Source organism: Microcebus murinus, chromosome 29, assembly GCF_040939455.1.
Source record: "Microcebus murinus isolate Inina chromosome 29, M.murinus_Inina_mat1.0, whole genome shotgun sequence".
Taxonomy (NCBI): domain Eukaryota; kingdom Metazoa; phylum Chordata; class Mammalia; order Primates; family Cheirogaleidae; genus Microcebus; species Microcebus murinus.
In genome coordinates, this window is record NC_134132.1 from 9,338,811 (window position 1) to 9,354,969 (window position 16,159).

The following is a 16,159-nucleotide window of genomic DNA, read 5'->3' on the forward strand; positions in this document are numbered from 1 at the left end:
AGTCTTAATTTAATTCATTGCCTTCTAATAATTTTTATTTCAAAAACATAGCAAATATCTATATGGTAATCCATGCCAGCCACTGTACTAGGTATAAGTAATATAAAGTTGAATAATATATAGTTCTTATATAAAAAAGAAAAATATCCCAAAACAATTATGATTTTATGATAAAATACAACAAATATGAAAGCCATAACAAACTCCCAAATGTTCATCTGCCTTTAAACCAAACTATATTGAAAGCAACATACTTAAATAAGTGCATATCCCAAATTTCCAGTTTTTCCCTCCTGATCTTAAGGATTGCTTTTATATATAATAATCCTAATGATATCTAAAAATCCCTGATACAAATGTAAAATAGCTGATCTACAAGTTTTAGCTTAAAGAGAAACATTTAATCTTAATTAGCAAAACAAAACTTATTCCTATTTGTAACATATATAGCCTCCCAAACTGAAGAATGTTAGTAGTCGTGCTACTTAAATACTTATTTACATACTTACTTAAATACTTATTAAATGTAATGTGTTTGGGAGAATTATTCTATATTTCAATTCTTAATTTTCACTATTATTTTGTAGGGATTACATCATTAATTATTGGTGATCTAGCATGAAATTATTGGTGACTTAGCTAATGAAAATTTAACTACTAAATAAATGATTCGTTCTAAACCTATGACTTAAATTAATATAAATAAAATATTTGGAACCTCTAATTCAAGTGAATCATACTACTACAATAAAATCCCCATCTCTTACATGTAAGGCAAACAATTGTTCCATAAAGTGATAATTTTTGTTCCAGACCTTTACCCGTAGTTAGCAAGAGAGTGACAATGGAACCAAAAGAAAATTATTTAACATTTGAAGTCAGGCTCTTAAAGTTTAAAGCAGTTCACCGCACCATCTACGTATAAAATATCTAATTTGAACTACTTATTATAAATACTTATTTTTTGTTTGCTTATTTTTACCTTAAAAGGCACTGGCTCTTCAGTAAGAGGACTAACAGGAAGTGAAGTCGTGCTGCTTGCTGGGCTCATATCTGCACTCTGCAAAAAAAAAAAAAAAAAAAAAAAACTGAATTAAAAAGGGACCCTTTTGTAGTCATTTTTATTTTTCGTAATTCAGAATATTTTCCTTTTTATTAGAATAAAAAAATAAAATGTGGACATAGAAAAAATTCAAATCATGATTATTAATGAATCATTTCTTATATAGAAATAAATAGTTATCTGGGAAATTAGTCAAATTATTACTTTCTACGTATACTTTAAGTGCATTTTATTAAATATAATGGCTATCTTTTGTGTTCGAGTAGTATTTAGCATTAGCTTTGCTGAATTTATATTTTTACCTTTTCTTTGAAAATTAAACTGTATCTATAATGATTCATTATGTTGATATTTCAATGTCTTTAAGACTGAATTTTAAACAAGTATTATACATTTTCTTTCTTCTATGGACACTTAAATTATTGCACCCATGATTTTAAATTATATAAACATATCTGCCATTAATATACAATTGAAGATATATTAAGTTTTTAAAATTCCTAAATTCATAGCCCTTGATATTCCATAACTTTTCTTACATTCTGTTCAACAAAAAATTTAAGAACAAAAGATTTACACAATTAGAAGAGAATTACTTTAATGTTGCTAATGCTACAATGTTCTTGTAGTCTTTTAAAAATATAATCAATTAAAACTTTTTAAATAAGAGATTAGCTTAAAAAAGATTATGGGTTAGAAGTTCATTATTAATTTACTTTTCTAAAAGTATGAAAAGATGTTGAAAATAGGTAAAAATAGAAGATTTTTATGATATTCTTAACCCATTCTCTCAAAGGAATTCTACCATAAAAACAGATAAGCACAGAGAACACTGAAAAGGATGCACACCTACAGTTTTCAGCTTGTTTTCCAAATATGCAAGTACACAAATACAGAAAATTTTTCAGTATAAGACTAAAGCAAAAGAATTAATTTATTACCTTGATTGAGATAAGGAAGTAGACAAGTTTGGCTTACTTGACTCAAGTTTCAACAAAAGAACACATTCAAAGAATAGATGCTACAACTGCTACACATTCTTAAAATCTCTATCTACTCAAATATTATTTTCAATTCATTTTATTCAATGTACAATAAACTGGATACATTTTATTTACCTATTTATTTATTTTGAAACAGAGTCTCGCTTTGTTGCCCCAGGCTAGAGTGAATGCCATGGCATCAGCCTAGCTCACAGCAGCCTCAAACTCCTGGGCTCAAGTAATCCTGCTGCCTCAGCCTCCCGAGTAGCTGGGACTATAGGCATGCGCCACCATGCCAGGCTCGTTTTTTCTATACATATTAGTTGGCCAATTAATTTCTTTCTATTTTTAGTAGACACAGGGTCTTGCTCTAGCTCAGACTGGTTTTGAACTCCTGATCTCGAGCAATCTGCCCGCCTCAGGGGATGGGACTACTACTGACTGTCTAGTCTAAAAACCAAAGATGAGAAGTACCAACACAGAAACGAAAGACAATCAGTATAATTTTCATATGACATGCACCACACCTATTTTAGACAATGATATAGGGCTGTACATTGAGTGAAAATGCCTAAAGGAGAAAATGAAGTAAAAACTAAGCAATAATCTCTTAAAGGAAACAGGAAAATATATGTAACAGATAACTGAGGTGAATTAGTTACTGAATTTAATTTCTAAATTTATCCAGAGTTCTAGGCCATTTGTTTTATCAAAACCAGAAAATATGAATTGCTGACTCAGTATCTGATTATATAACAGAGAAACTAGCTTGTCCTACCAACTAATTTACTGCAGGATTCTAACATAAGAAATGAGTGAAACTTTAATGCAGAGATAGTAAAATATCACAGAAAAAAAGACTCAAGCAAGCTTCTCTCAATGTTAGATTTCTCATGAGAATTCAAGATAGTAAGAGAACACAGTATACGGCTGAATTATCTTATATGTGCCTGTAGTACTGATAGTCTGCAGAATTTATTATTATAAAGTGTCATGCCGTTAAAATTACATATTCAGAAGATAGAGGTGACATTCAGTTGTGGAAATTTAAAAGGGTGGATCATATTCTTGCCAACAAAGGTTCTTAACTTCCATAAGAGCCTAAACTCAAAATCAAGATTCATGGTAAACTTCTTTAAACCACTTTGGTACAAGCATCCACTATAGTTGACAGCCACAGATGAACGCGCACAGCCCAGTGTCGACTGTAGCCAACAGCCGTGATATGAAGGCACACAGCTGAGCGTTGACTTTAGTCTATAATTTTGAATTAACTTTTCCAATTTTTCATTTATCAAAAGAAAATTGTGAACATTTAAAAATAACGTAATGAAAACATATATGTATATGTTTCCTATTCTGATTTACATTATAAGTAAAGCTGCCTGTAAAGTAAAACAAGCTTTCAAGCTTTCCTCATCACACAAGAGCAAAAGGGATGCGTTGTCAAATGCACAGCACAAACTACCGAGCGGACTGTGAGTGCTGGCTGTGGGCAAGGTTTCGTGGTCCATGAGCGCGCTGTACGGAAGTGGTTAAAGGTGAGGTAACCTACAGCTTCCCAGAAATAAATGTGTAATTCAAAGGACTGTAGAAAGCAGACTCAAACTTTGAGTTACATAACACTGATTCTTTCAATGTCATTCTTAGAGAAAACTGTGTCCTACCTTTAACTTTCAAATCCATCTTATAGTGTGACACTTTAATTCTATTGCTCTTAGGAAATCTTGAGACAAATGTTTTTAAAAAACAAATCAATCATATATGACAACATCTGATAAACGGCACTTAATTATCAAGTTGAGAAATACATAGCAAAAAATTAAATAAAAGTATCTTCAATTTTATCCTATTGTTTTCCCATTTGCTTTTCAGTGGTCTGCAATTTAGGTGTCATCCCATTTTGTTTATTCTTTAAAACAAAATATTATTATAAACACTTTGGACATATGTCTTATCTGTATTTCATATTTTAATCCATTTACCCTTTCATTCAATAATAGCAATACTGACACAACTGTATATCTGAATACAAATTAATAAAAAAACTTCTTAAGTTATATTTGATGTTTTTATAAGTTAACTCTATATGTTACTCCACATTTTTCTTCATAAAATGTTTTGTTAGAATCATGGCTTCATAATTCTATGAAGGAAGGAAGTGCTCAAAAAACAAAAGGATGGGGGTACACCAAAGACACAAAGAAATTAACATGAAAGAGCTTGCACAGGCCACAGCTGGAACAATTTGAGCAGCAAACCAAATAATGTAGTATTAGAGTATAACCCAAAGTATTTTTTAAAAATGATCAAATAAATATTAGGCAGAAGAGACAAATCCTTTTACCAAAAAACTTCAAATGATTTGTGTAGATATTCCCTCCCTCTCTTCAAGAGATAAAACTTAATTTAACGCCTCGTCTCTACTCCCAGGCTACATTTAGTGATTTGCCTCCAAAAAGCAAAATATGAAAAGGGGAAGACGTAACTTGACAGCAGTGGAGAGACATGGTAAACATGACCTCAGCCAAGTGATCAAGGTTAATGTCATGTAGATATAAAGCGAAGACAGGCGAGCACTTCATGTCTATGGTCTTCCTCCCCCAAATCAGTGACCATGGTCTGATTATGAGAAAAACATCAGACGAACTCAAATCGAGGGACGTTCTGCAAAAAATCTGACCATTGCTCCCTAATACGCTCAAAGCTATGAAGGAAAAAGAAAGTCTGGAAAACGTTCACAGACCACATTGCTGAGGAGACATGATGAGCAATTATAATGCACTATCCTGGATGTGATCCTTGAATAACAAAAAGGGCGTTAGAAAAAAACTGGTGAAATCTGAATATATTTCCCAGGTTAGTTAATAGCAATGTACCAATGCTGGTTTCTTAAGCTGTGACAAATGTACTCTGCTGAGGTTGGATGATAACAATGGGAGAAACTAAGTACAGGCTATATGGGAGTTGTCTGTATTATCTCTACAACTTTCCTGTAAATCTGAAACTGTTCTAAAATAAAAAGTTTATTTAAAAAATATTCCTCATTAGCAATATAACCAGGATATTCATGATTATAATACATATCATCTTTTTATTCATAGCTTCTAACCTTTTATCAGGGCTTTTAAAACTTTCACACAAATAAATTTTGACAAACCATTTTATTAGGATGCATAATCCCTCCACCAAGGAATCTTTAATCTTTTATGAAGATCTCACTGAAAAGCTGACGTTAAATTGTTTTGCATGCTTTCATGTTCCATATGGGAATGGTGAAGGAAAGCTTCAGCCATATAAAATGATCTATTTGTTTGGGTACTACTAAGGTGCTCGGCAGAATAAGTTTGCATTATTAATATTTACTGAATGCCATAATTCCATAGTACAGATCCCATTAATTATATCCCCCTGAAAGCATAATTAATGGATCTGTTCTATGGGACTAAAGTTTATTTACAAGGATTTGTTGAAATGAAACATGATCAACTGGCCTCAAATCTTTTGAGTACATTAAAAGATTTAAGTATAAGTGAAATATTTAAAATTTTTAAACCACTATGGTAAACTTAATAATGATTCTTTAGGTAGGTATAATAAAATTAAATGCTCACCTAAATGTGTTAACTCTAATTTGAGGATGCATTCTCATAGCTCTAAAATTATGTAGAAAATATGTTATAGTGTATTGCTGCTTTGATAATCAGTGGTGTTATTATTGAGAAAGTACATAAGATAATTTTGATTTCTGTAGTACCAATGGGCTATTTTTCATTAAAATGTTTTCCTTTTTTTAGACATGCCAATTTTCTGTGAAAATTCAGTCATTCATTTATTCAGCCATTCAACAAGTACTGAGTACACAGTGGACTCCTCTTCCCTTAGATTGTAAGTTTTGCCATGATTCGTCCCACTGATAAAACATGAATATGCTTGCTGTTGCCCCAGCAACTTCCACGTGTCACTTAAAGATGAGAATGTGTTCTGAGAAATGGGTCAGTACATGATTTCATCATTGTGCAAACATCATAGAATGTACGTACACATATCTGGACGGTGTAGCCTACTACTTACCTAGACTGTATGGTATAGTCTATTGCTCTTAGGCTACAAATCCGCACAGTATGTTTCATTACTGAACACTGTAGGCCTGTGTTCCCCAAACCCTGGGTAGGGACTGGTAGTGGTCCTTGGCCTGTTGGGAACAGGGCTGCACAGCAGGAGGTGAGTGGCAGGTGAGGTAGGGAAGCTTCCCCTCCAGTCGGATTAGTGGCGGCATGAGATTCTCACAGGAGCTCGAACCCTACTGTAAACCGTGCATTCGAGGGATCTAGGTTGTGAGCTCCTTAGGAGAATCTAATGCCTGATGATGTGAGGTGCAGCTGAGGCGGTGATGCTAGCGCTGGGGAGTGGCTGCAATTACAGATCATCATTAGCAGAGAGCTTTGACTGCCAATAAATGTAATGCACTTGAATCATCCTAAAACCACCCCCCGCCCCCACTCCCCGGTCTGTGGAAAAAATTGTCTTCCATGAAACCAGCTCCTGGTGCCAAAAATGTTGGGGACCGCTGCATAGGCAATTGTAACACGGAGGTAAGTATCTGTGTATCTAAACACAGAAAAGGTACAGTAAAAATATGGTATTATACAGACTTTTGTTGACTGAAACGTCAGAGATTAAATTATGTCAATTCACATAGGGATGAGAAGGTTATGCGGGGATGACTCAAAATAGTTAAATGGATAATTGGCTGAGCTTTGTCAGACATTGGCCATATTAACTGATAATGGAAACTGAACTTGGCATAATAGCGCAGGGTGGTAGCCTATTTGAGCTCTTCGCTTTTGATGAAGAGAACTACTCAGAAACCACATTACAGAGCAAAACACCCCATGGTGCCGACCACTGAATTTCAGACATCCTTCTGTGAGGAAAAGGGGGAGCCACAGGAGAGCTGATTCCACTCTCTTTATTCCTTAAGTGGTGTATATCTCATGCCTACTTTGCTGTTTTAGGAGTAAATCAAAATGAGAGCAACAGGAAATAGGGTTCAATTTCTAAATCAGGACATGCTCTTTGTACTTTGTGTGGAGTCGCATCTTTACTGGTCCTGTTTTCTCCAAATGAAAATGCAACCTTTTTTCTTTATAGCACCTTCTTAATGTTTGTATCTGCTGTTCTTGCTTTACTAGCATCCAATTCATTTTACTGTGTTCATAACATTTTTGTTTTCTTCGGGGAGTGATTTCTCCTCAACTGTCAATCCACTTGTTTTGAGCAGTGCTTGTCTAATACCCTTGAAATAGATGTGAGCATATAATAAGGCCTAGTCAACCTTTCTTACCAAAGTGAAAAAAATAAAAAAAAGAGAGAAAGAGAGACACACAAGAGTGTAATTATTTAAATGAAGCTCAATATGGGAATTGTGTTGGAATGCTGAGAAAGGGATGCTCTCATTCAGCTAACCCTGCCAAGGTCATAAGAATGTGTTTTGTGTGAATTGCCGGAGGCTGCTCCCGGGTACATGCAACATCCCTCAGAGTAAATCCAACACACAGCCAACCCTGGAAACAGAGAGAAAGAAACCAAGTCCTAAGGATATATTTGACATATTGATAATCCAGCTCTCCATGGACAAAAAATTTTCACTAAACAGTGTGCCTACCGTTTAAGCATTCTTTCTAATATAGTCAGTCATATGTCAATATACAGCACATGACTGTATAGGAATCAGCATTATGGTTGAGAAGTTGCAAATTATAAAATAAAAAATGTAGAATTGGCTGAAAAAAGTAGAGACTCATGCCACTACTTTATTCTAGGCTGGGAAGTTAGCAATATTTATATGATAGCAAGATAGTAATTTTTAAAATTAATTTCTAAATTCTTAAAGACTCAGATTAGTTTTGAATTAGGAACATCATGATATATGGTCACAAAAATGCCAGGTTATAAAAGTGTATTTATTACTTTATTAATTTAGTATATATTTTTATTTACTTTTGACTGGATAACACACTCACATACTCTAAAATTAAAAAGGTACAACACCTATTTCCAGGAAAATTTCTCTGTTCTACCACTAGTGCCCAACCATCCATTACATTGCATCTAAATTTTGCAGTTAACTATATATTCTCAGAATTTTTCTCAAATCAAATACACTTCTTCAGTTCACATTATGATGAATGCATAAAATTCCATCATATAAGCATAATCTCATTCATCCTGCCAGGCCAATTTTAGACATTTTTGTATTTCTATATTTTTTGGTATAATTAACGCCGTGATGACATCCTTAAAACAGGGATATGATGATTTCTTTAAACACATTCATAGAGTTACAAAATCTCAGTTAAACACCATGCATATAATTGAATACATTCACATATATTATCAATTTCCCCTCAAGTCTAAAATATTAATTGTTCTACCACCTGAGAAGTTTGAGAGTTTACTGTGCCTTCTTCCATAGGCAAAGAGAAATATCCAGTTAAATATAGGTTATTTAATAGGCTATGGTTGGCCAACTGGTTAACTCTTGGGGGAAAAAAACCAGATGCTAAATAGTGTTACAATAAACTCTAAATGGATTAAAGTGCTAAATATAAAATCAACCCACAATAAGTACTTGAAGAACATATAAGCAAACAACACCTATCAGTTATTATAGAATGGGGGGGAGTTTCTAAATGTAAACATAAATAAATCATAAAGTCAAAGATTGACAGGTGACTATGCTACATTTTTTTACATTTTAAAGAAAACATCATAAAATTATAAAACAAAGAAAATATTTGGAAGATTCCAAGGTTTGGCAGGGCCCCTTATTCCTCATTCCTGGTGCTCCCTTCCATGCAGAAGCAGCTCTACTCGTGGGACACCTGCAGCTTCTCTCTCTAGCAAAGAAAGAATCACTTTTCTTGCTGGTAAATTTGGAATGGATGAACTCGGTGTGCTTGGTTCAGCCTCATTCCTCTTGTTTTGCTGGCAGAATCACATGCAGAGAACATGTGTTCTGCTCAGCAGCTCTGCAGCTGGCTTTTTACTACTAAGGTCTGAGTAAGCCTCAGATCTTAAGAGGGCTTAACCTGGAAGGCTGTCTGCAGCTTAGGAAGGCTTTTCCCCCAGGCAAGGAGCTATTTTTACTTGCTCTTGTGAGACAGAAGAGATGGCTTGAGGAATGAACTGGCCTCAGCAAAGCCTCTGGGTCCTAACAACCCCAGAAAAGACAGACCCCAGGAGTAGCCTCAGCTAAAACACAGAGACCAAGGCCTCTGGAGGTACAAAGTGCAGCTGGCTGACCTTGAACTATACATACAGATCTATTTTTTCATGAGCAGGTTTGGTTGATTCAGTACTGGACTAGAAGGAAAGAGTGTCTTTCCATTCTTGGGCTGTTTAAGCATTGGTAGGTAGGATGATATTGGCAGCTTTTAAACTGAAAGACAGCTGTGTTCTGTCTGCTACAGACTGCAAGTAACCGTTTAGCTTTAAATTCTGACAGCCAGGACCAGTAATTACAAATCGCTATGTTTCCTGAGGTAGGCAGCTTCTAGGATATTACCAGGGTTCTCTGGCTCCTGGTGTTACCAAAAGCTCAGCGCTTGTCCTCAAGGCTACATTGGAAGAATTAGAACAAATGGTTTGAGGAGACATAAAGAGAAGTTTATTAACTTTTCCAGCAAAAGGAGGAAAATGGCAGACTATCATCTCAAAATCCACATTTACATATATAAGTAGAAATGTAGAGCTTTTAAAGGGAGGGCCCTCAGTTCTAGGCTATTGTCATTAAGGATTCTAACTGGCCCATCTCTGCTGAAGACAAAGCCTGTGACCTCTGCCCATCTGGGAGGCCCACCCAGAGCTCCACATGATGGAGCCACAGTTCAGCTGAGCTGTCTCCTATAACACAAAGAATAAACGACATTCCCCTGCCCCTCCGAACCACCTACCCCAGGCAGGGATTACAGGTCTCGGTTTCCAAAAAAAGTATGGGAAGTTTTAAAGAGACAGAAAACATCTTTTACTGCTTTTTTTCCAGGCCATTCCCTCTGGTACACTTGTATTCGCACTATTCTGTAATCCCATTCCCTTCAGAATAGGCTGGATTTTGTAACTCACTTGTAATGAATAAAATACAGCAAAAGCTATGTTAATAAAAAGAGACTGCAGGAGGGCAAGTGTGGAAGCCAAAAGACAACTTACAAAGTGATTATAACATGTTGAGAGACGGTGTTTGTACAAAGTTTTTAGCAGTGAAGGTAGTAAAAATTGGTTGAATACTGTATATATGTTTAAGGCAGAAATAACAGACTTTTCTAATGGTTTGAATATGTGTTATATAAGAAAAGTGAAGTCAAAGATGATTTCCAAGGTGTTGCCTGGGCAAACAAACAGATTAAGTAGTAATTTAATGGGACAGGGAAGACTGCAGAAGGAATATAGTTGGAATGAAAATCAGTAAATCAGTTTGTTCAAGTTAAGTTTGGAATTCCAAATGGACATGGTAGAGATAGACTGTAGATATACCAGCACTTGGATGTACTGGCTGAGTTAGGATCAACAGCTAGATCTTAGAAAAAAATAGGAGTTTAAGATACTGAGATCCAAGGTGAGGCACGGATAATCTTGTAGTAATAAGGACTATTTCGAAAGCAACATTGGAAATAATGAAAATGAGTAAGGATCTATGGTCTTCAAAGAATAGAGAGAAGTGTGCTGGGGTTCTGATGAACACTGCACTGAAGAGGGGGTAGGAAGCAAGTAGTATAGTTTGATGGCATGAGCTTCAAGCCAAGAATTATTAGGGAGGTGGGAAAGACAGTGATCAGGAAACAATGAGGAGGGGGAAGGACACCTGCCTCTTCCCTAAGCCCCATAACATGAGGGGTGTGGTCATGAAAATAGCCACCATTGAGCTTATGCTACTTGGAAACCAAAATGACTTCACCTAAATTATTCTTTCACAAACCCTCTCAAAAAGGAGAAGAGGTTTAGCATATTTCATTACAAATATACCTAAGACAACCTAATCAATTTACAACAAATGAAAACCATCCAAGGAAATGAGCAGAAAAAAAATAGTATTTACTTCAACTTTACACCCATTGTGGAAATTTTGTTTTGCTATAGTATATACTCAAATCTTTAGGAAGGTAATATACGGTTTACTTCATTTCCTCTACTTTGCCCTAGTCCCAACTTCCTCGGGCTATCAAGAAAATTTGTAGTAGTCACCAGTATCTCTCCAGTCCTAATAGCTGAATCCTGATTACCAAAGATGTCATCTCTTCCACTTTGCACAAATCACAATTGTTAAGGGTGCCTTTACGTTTTGTTGTATTTTTATTTGTTTCTTTGTTTGTTTTAAAATAATTTAATTCCTCATGTGAAAAAAACAATTTTGAAGAGGTATTCTGTCTTAGTCCATTTGGGTTGTTACAACAAAATACCATAAACTGGGTAGCTTTTAAACAACAGAATTTATTTTTCACAGTACTAAAAGGCTGGGAAGTCCAAGATCAAGGCACTGGCAGATTCGGTGTCCTGTGAGGGCCTGTTTTCTGACTCATAGATGGTGCTTTCTAGCTGTATCGTCATGTGGTGGAAAGGACTAGGCAGCTTCCCGGAGCTTCTTTTATCAGCACTAATCTCATTTATTAGAGCTCCAACCTCATGACCTAATCACCTCCCAAAGGCCCCACATCCTACTGTAATCACACTGGTGATTAGATTTCAACATATGAATGAATTTTGGAGAGATACAAACATTCAGGTCATAGCAGATTCATACAGTGAAACGCAGGAGCTGCCTTGCCAGGGCTCCTTCAAGTGTATTTAGTTCATCTCCTCCTCCTGAAAGGACTAATATTAATAGCTCACCAAAGTGGTATGAAAATTACTTTAAACTGAAAACTTCTCAACAATCAGCATATACCTATTAAATTATTATTTACACTTCAGCAGAGCCTCCTGAAAGTAAGGCTACCATTGAGCCTCTCCCTGAGGGAGCTTCTCGTTTGGTGGAAGACTAACCCTTGGCACAGGGATGTACAAATTCTGCTGCCCATTAGCATCGAAAAGTTCACAGAACCTTTCATGCTTTCCCATTGAAGCTCTAAACTGCCTCCCTTTCTTGTTGAGTTGTTATATAAACTGTCACCCCTGGCTATTCAGTGAGTTACTCATTACTGAGTATCTTCTCATGTGTAATAAACTTTGCTCCTATTAATCTGTCTATTGTCAGTTAATTCACAGGCCTCTAACCAGCCAGATGTAAGCTAGTAGAGAACTTTTCCTGCCAGTATTTCCCAAATTCAAGTTCAGTTACATCACATTGGTAGCTTAAAATCAGCCACAGAAAAATCATTTATACCACAGAAATTGGCAAAGTTAACAAATCACTTTCTAGAAAGAAATAATCACAAATTGCATGTAAAAGATTAATTTCTATTTTTTTTTTTTGAGACAGGGTCTTGCTTTGTTGCCCAGGCTAGAGTGAGTGCCATGGCGTCAGCCTAGCTCACAGCAACCTCAAACTCCTGGGCTCAAGCAATCCTACTGCCTCAGCCTCCCAAGTAGCTGGGACTACAGGCATGCACCACCATGCCTGGCTAATTTTTTCTATATATATATCAGTTGGCCAATTAATTTCTTTCTCTTTATATAGTAGAGACTGGGTCTCGCTCTTGCTCAGGTTGGTTTCGAACTCCTGACCTCAAGCAATCCGCCCGCCTCAGCCTCCCAGAGTGCTAGGATTACAGGTATGAGCCACCGCGCCCGGCCTTAAAAGATTAATTTCTAAATAGGGCTCGCTTTGCAAAACCTATCATTCTCCAAGTTCCCATCTCCACATCGCACTACAGACCTGATTAAAAACTTCATAATCCTTGTCTGCACTATTGTGTCTTAGAAGGTCAGCCTGACTCAGCCTCCCTCCTCTCTAATCCTTCTCACACCTGGACATCAGATCTTTCCAAAAATGGTTCTTCATGCCCCTCCTTTGCTGAGGGATTTCAAAGTTACATTAGAACTATGAGTAAGTTCCACACCCTTTAGGCTGGCATTCAGTCCCTCAAACTGAGAAGAACCTTCTCTTTTAATTCTTACCACCCTTATTTACCTGAGCCCAACTCTCAAGATAAACAATTATTAGCTGTTTTCCAGAAATCCTTTTGTTAATAACTACAATTCTCTTCATCACACTTACTTGCTTTCAGTCACGATGATCTCTCCACCTTAGCATTTGAAAATGCCCTTCTCTAGTAACCTTAATATCAAAATCCCACTCATGATTTACAAACAAGTTGAAATGTCCAATCCTCCAAGAAAACTTCCCTAATGCCTTCAACTGTAAATAATACTGCATTTCACTAGACACATATGCATTATCTGCACCTCTCTGGAGCTTTTAAAATGTTCTACCTTTATTACATTTTTGTGTGTGCTCATATCTTATTTTCTTTCTAGATTTCAAGCTCTCTATGGAGCTTGTATTATATGTCTTATACATGTATTCCTCAAAGTACAGGATAAAAAGGCTTTCACATAGCAGATATAGGAAAAAATATCTGTCAATCAATTGTTCTCCTTTTATTTATACTCCTTTTCTAAAACACGCCTCAGGTCATCTACTTATTTGCCACTGTCTTTGAGAATCAGCATGTTAACAGAACGAATGAATGTCAAACTTGGTTATATCTTTTGAAAGATTCCCTAAAGAGGTAAAGATTTATTCAAGTATTAAATAAATGGCCTAGAATTCAAGTATTAAATAAATGGCCGAGAATGATTGGGGAAAAAAAGAATGCAGTATCTCAATAAAAGAGTAGGTAAAAATTGGTGTTTTCTTAGGATTTCCTTAGGGCAGGCGTCCTCAAACTATGGCCCTCAGGCCACATGGCCCTCGGGCCACATGTGGGCATTTTTGCCCATTTGTTCTTTTACTTCAAAATAAGATATGTGCAGTGTGCATAGGAATTTGTTCCTAGTATTTTTAAACTATAGTCCGGCCCTCCAACGGTCTGAGGGACAGTGACCTGGTCCCCTGTTTAAAAAGTTTGAGGACCACTGCCTTAGGGGATAAATGAAGTAAACATCTGGACAATAAATGTTTTATTTTAGTCTGTTGGGCTGCTTATTTTTTATTCCTGTGTTTTTAACCTATGTTTATATTTACTGTGTATATTGAATGTTTTTATGTTACGTGAAATGACATGATCAATAAGAGGATAATTCAAAAGTCTCACTATGATCTAGTCCTTATCTACCTAGTTGGCCTCATCTCCTGACACTTTTCATCTTTTTTTTTTATTTCAGCATATTATGGGGGTATAAATTTTAAGGTTTCAAATAATGCCCTTCCTCCCCTCCCTCCACAAGTCTGAGCTTCAAGTGTGACCATCCCCCAGACGGTGCACACCTCACTCATTATGTATGTATATACCCGCGCCCTCCTCGCCCCTCCCACCTGCCCAATACCCAATCAATGTAGTTCCTATGTGTCCACTTAGGTGCTGATCAGTTAATACCAATTTGCTGGTGAGTATATGTGGCGTTTGTTTTTCCATTCTTGGGATACTTCACTTAGTAGTATGGGTTCCAGCTCTATCCAGGAAAATACAAGATGTGCTATATCACCATTGTTTCTTAGAGCTGAGTAGAACTCCATGGTATACATATACCACATTTTATTAATCCACTCATGAATTGATGGGCACTTGGGTTGTTTCCACAGCTTTGCAATTGTGAATTGTGCTGCTATAAACATTCGAGTGCAGGTGTCTTTTTTGTAGTGTCATTTGATCTTTTGGGTAGATGCTCGGTAATAAGATTGCTGGATCAAATGGTAGATCTACTTGTATTGCTTTAAGGTATCTCCATATTGCTTTCCATAGAGGTTGAACTAGTTTGCAGTCCCACCAGTACTGTAGGAGTGTTTGTATCTCTCTGCATCCATGCCAACATCTATTGTTTTGGGACTTTTTGATAAAGGCCATTCTTACTGGAGATAAGTGATATCTCATTGTGGTTTTGATTTGCATTTCCCAGATGATTAGAGATGTTGAACATTTTTTTCATATGTTTGTTAGCCATTATTCTGTCTTCTTTAGAAAAGTTTCTGTTCATGTCCTTTGCCCACTTTTTGATATAGTTGTTTGATTTTTTTCTTGCTGATTTTCGTGAGTTCTAAGTAGATTCTAGTTATCGGACCCTTATCAGATGTGTAGGATGTGAAAATTTTCTCCTATTCTGTAGGTTGTCTGTTTGCTTTCATGACTGTTTCTTTGACTATGCAGAAGCTTTGTAGTTTGATCATGTCCTATTTATTTATTTTTGTTGCTGCTGTGATTGCCTTTGGGGTCTTCGTCATAAATTCTTTGTCTAGGCCATTGTCTAGGAGAGTGTTTCCAACATTTTCCTCTAGAATTCTCATAGTTTCATACCTTAGGTTTAAGTCTGTTACCCAGCATGAGTTGATTTTTGTGAGAGGTGAAAGGTGTGGGTCCTGCTTCAGCTTTCTACAAGTGGCTATCCAGTTTTCCCAGCACCATTTATCGAATAGGGATTCTTTTCCCCAGTGTATGTTTTTGTCTGCTTTGTCAAAGATTAGATGGCTACATGAAGATGAACTTCACAATCTTGTACAGGATCCTGAAACTTTTGATATAAAGTTTTGACATGCTCTATTAAAATGCTCATTTTGGGGTCCCATTGCAGAGATTCTGTCTCAGTAGGTCTATGACACAGTATAGGAATCAGTATTTTCCACAGGTATCCGAGGGCTTGTTTCTCCAGAAAGTCTGCAGACTCACTTTGAGAAATCTGGCTGCAGTAATGAGAAACAGCTTAGTTTCCTGCATCCATGCATTGGACTCACAGCCTTCACTAATCTCTTCTCTTATCCCAGAAAGCTCTCAATGGTTCTCATCCCTCCTCCCAGGCCTGTCCATTTCCTTTCCTGCCACTGTGCAGCCTTTAAACTAGTCCATTCTTAGTCATTTTTCCAACTATAATTCAGCATCCCTTCTCTGTCAGAAATGAACACTGTGTAGACCTCTTTTTTCTGAGTCTCAAGGCTGTTTGGTTTCAAATCTCAGCTTGGCAA

The 16,159-nt window shown here is 36.4% G+C and overlaps 1 protein-coding gene across 3 annotated transcripts in view; it reads right to left on the bottom strand.

Annotated features, from left to right (window-relative positions):
* CCSER1 (coiled-coil serine rich protein 1) overlaps positions 1 to 16,159 on the bottom strand; it is an 899,545-nt gene that overhangs the window by 522,494 nt on the left and 360,892 nt on the right. For all 3 annotated transcript variants that reach the window (XM_012774012.2, XM_075998660.1, XM_012774018.2), the window contains exon 7: positions 983 to 1,060. In XM_012774012.2, coding sequence (XP_012629466.2) covers positions 983 to 1,060 — 78 coding nt within the window. The remainder of the gene's footprint in view (positions 1 to 982; positions 1,061 to 16,159) is intronic.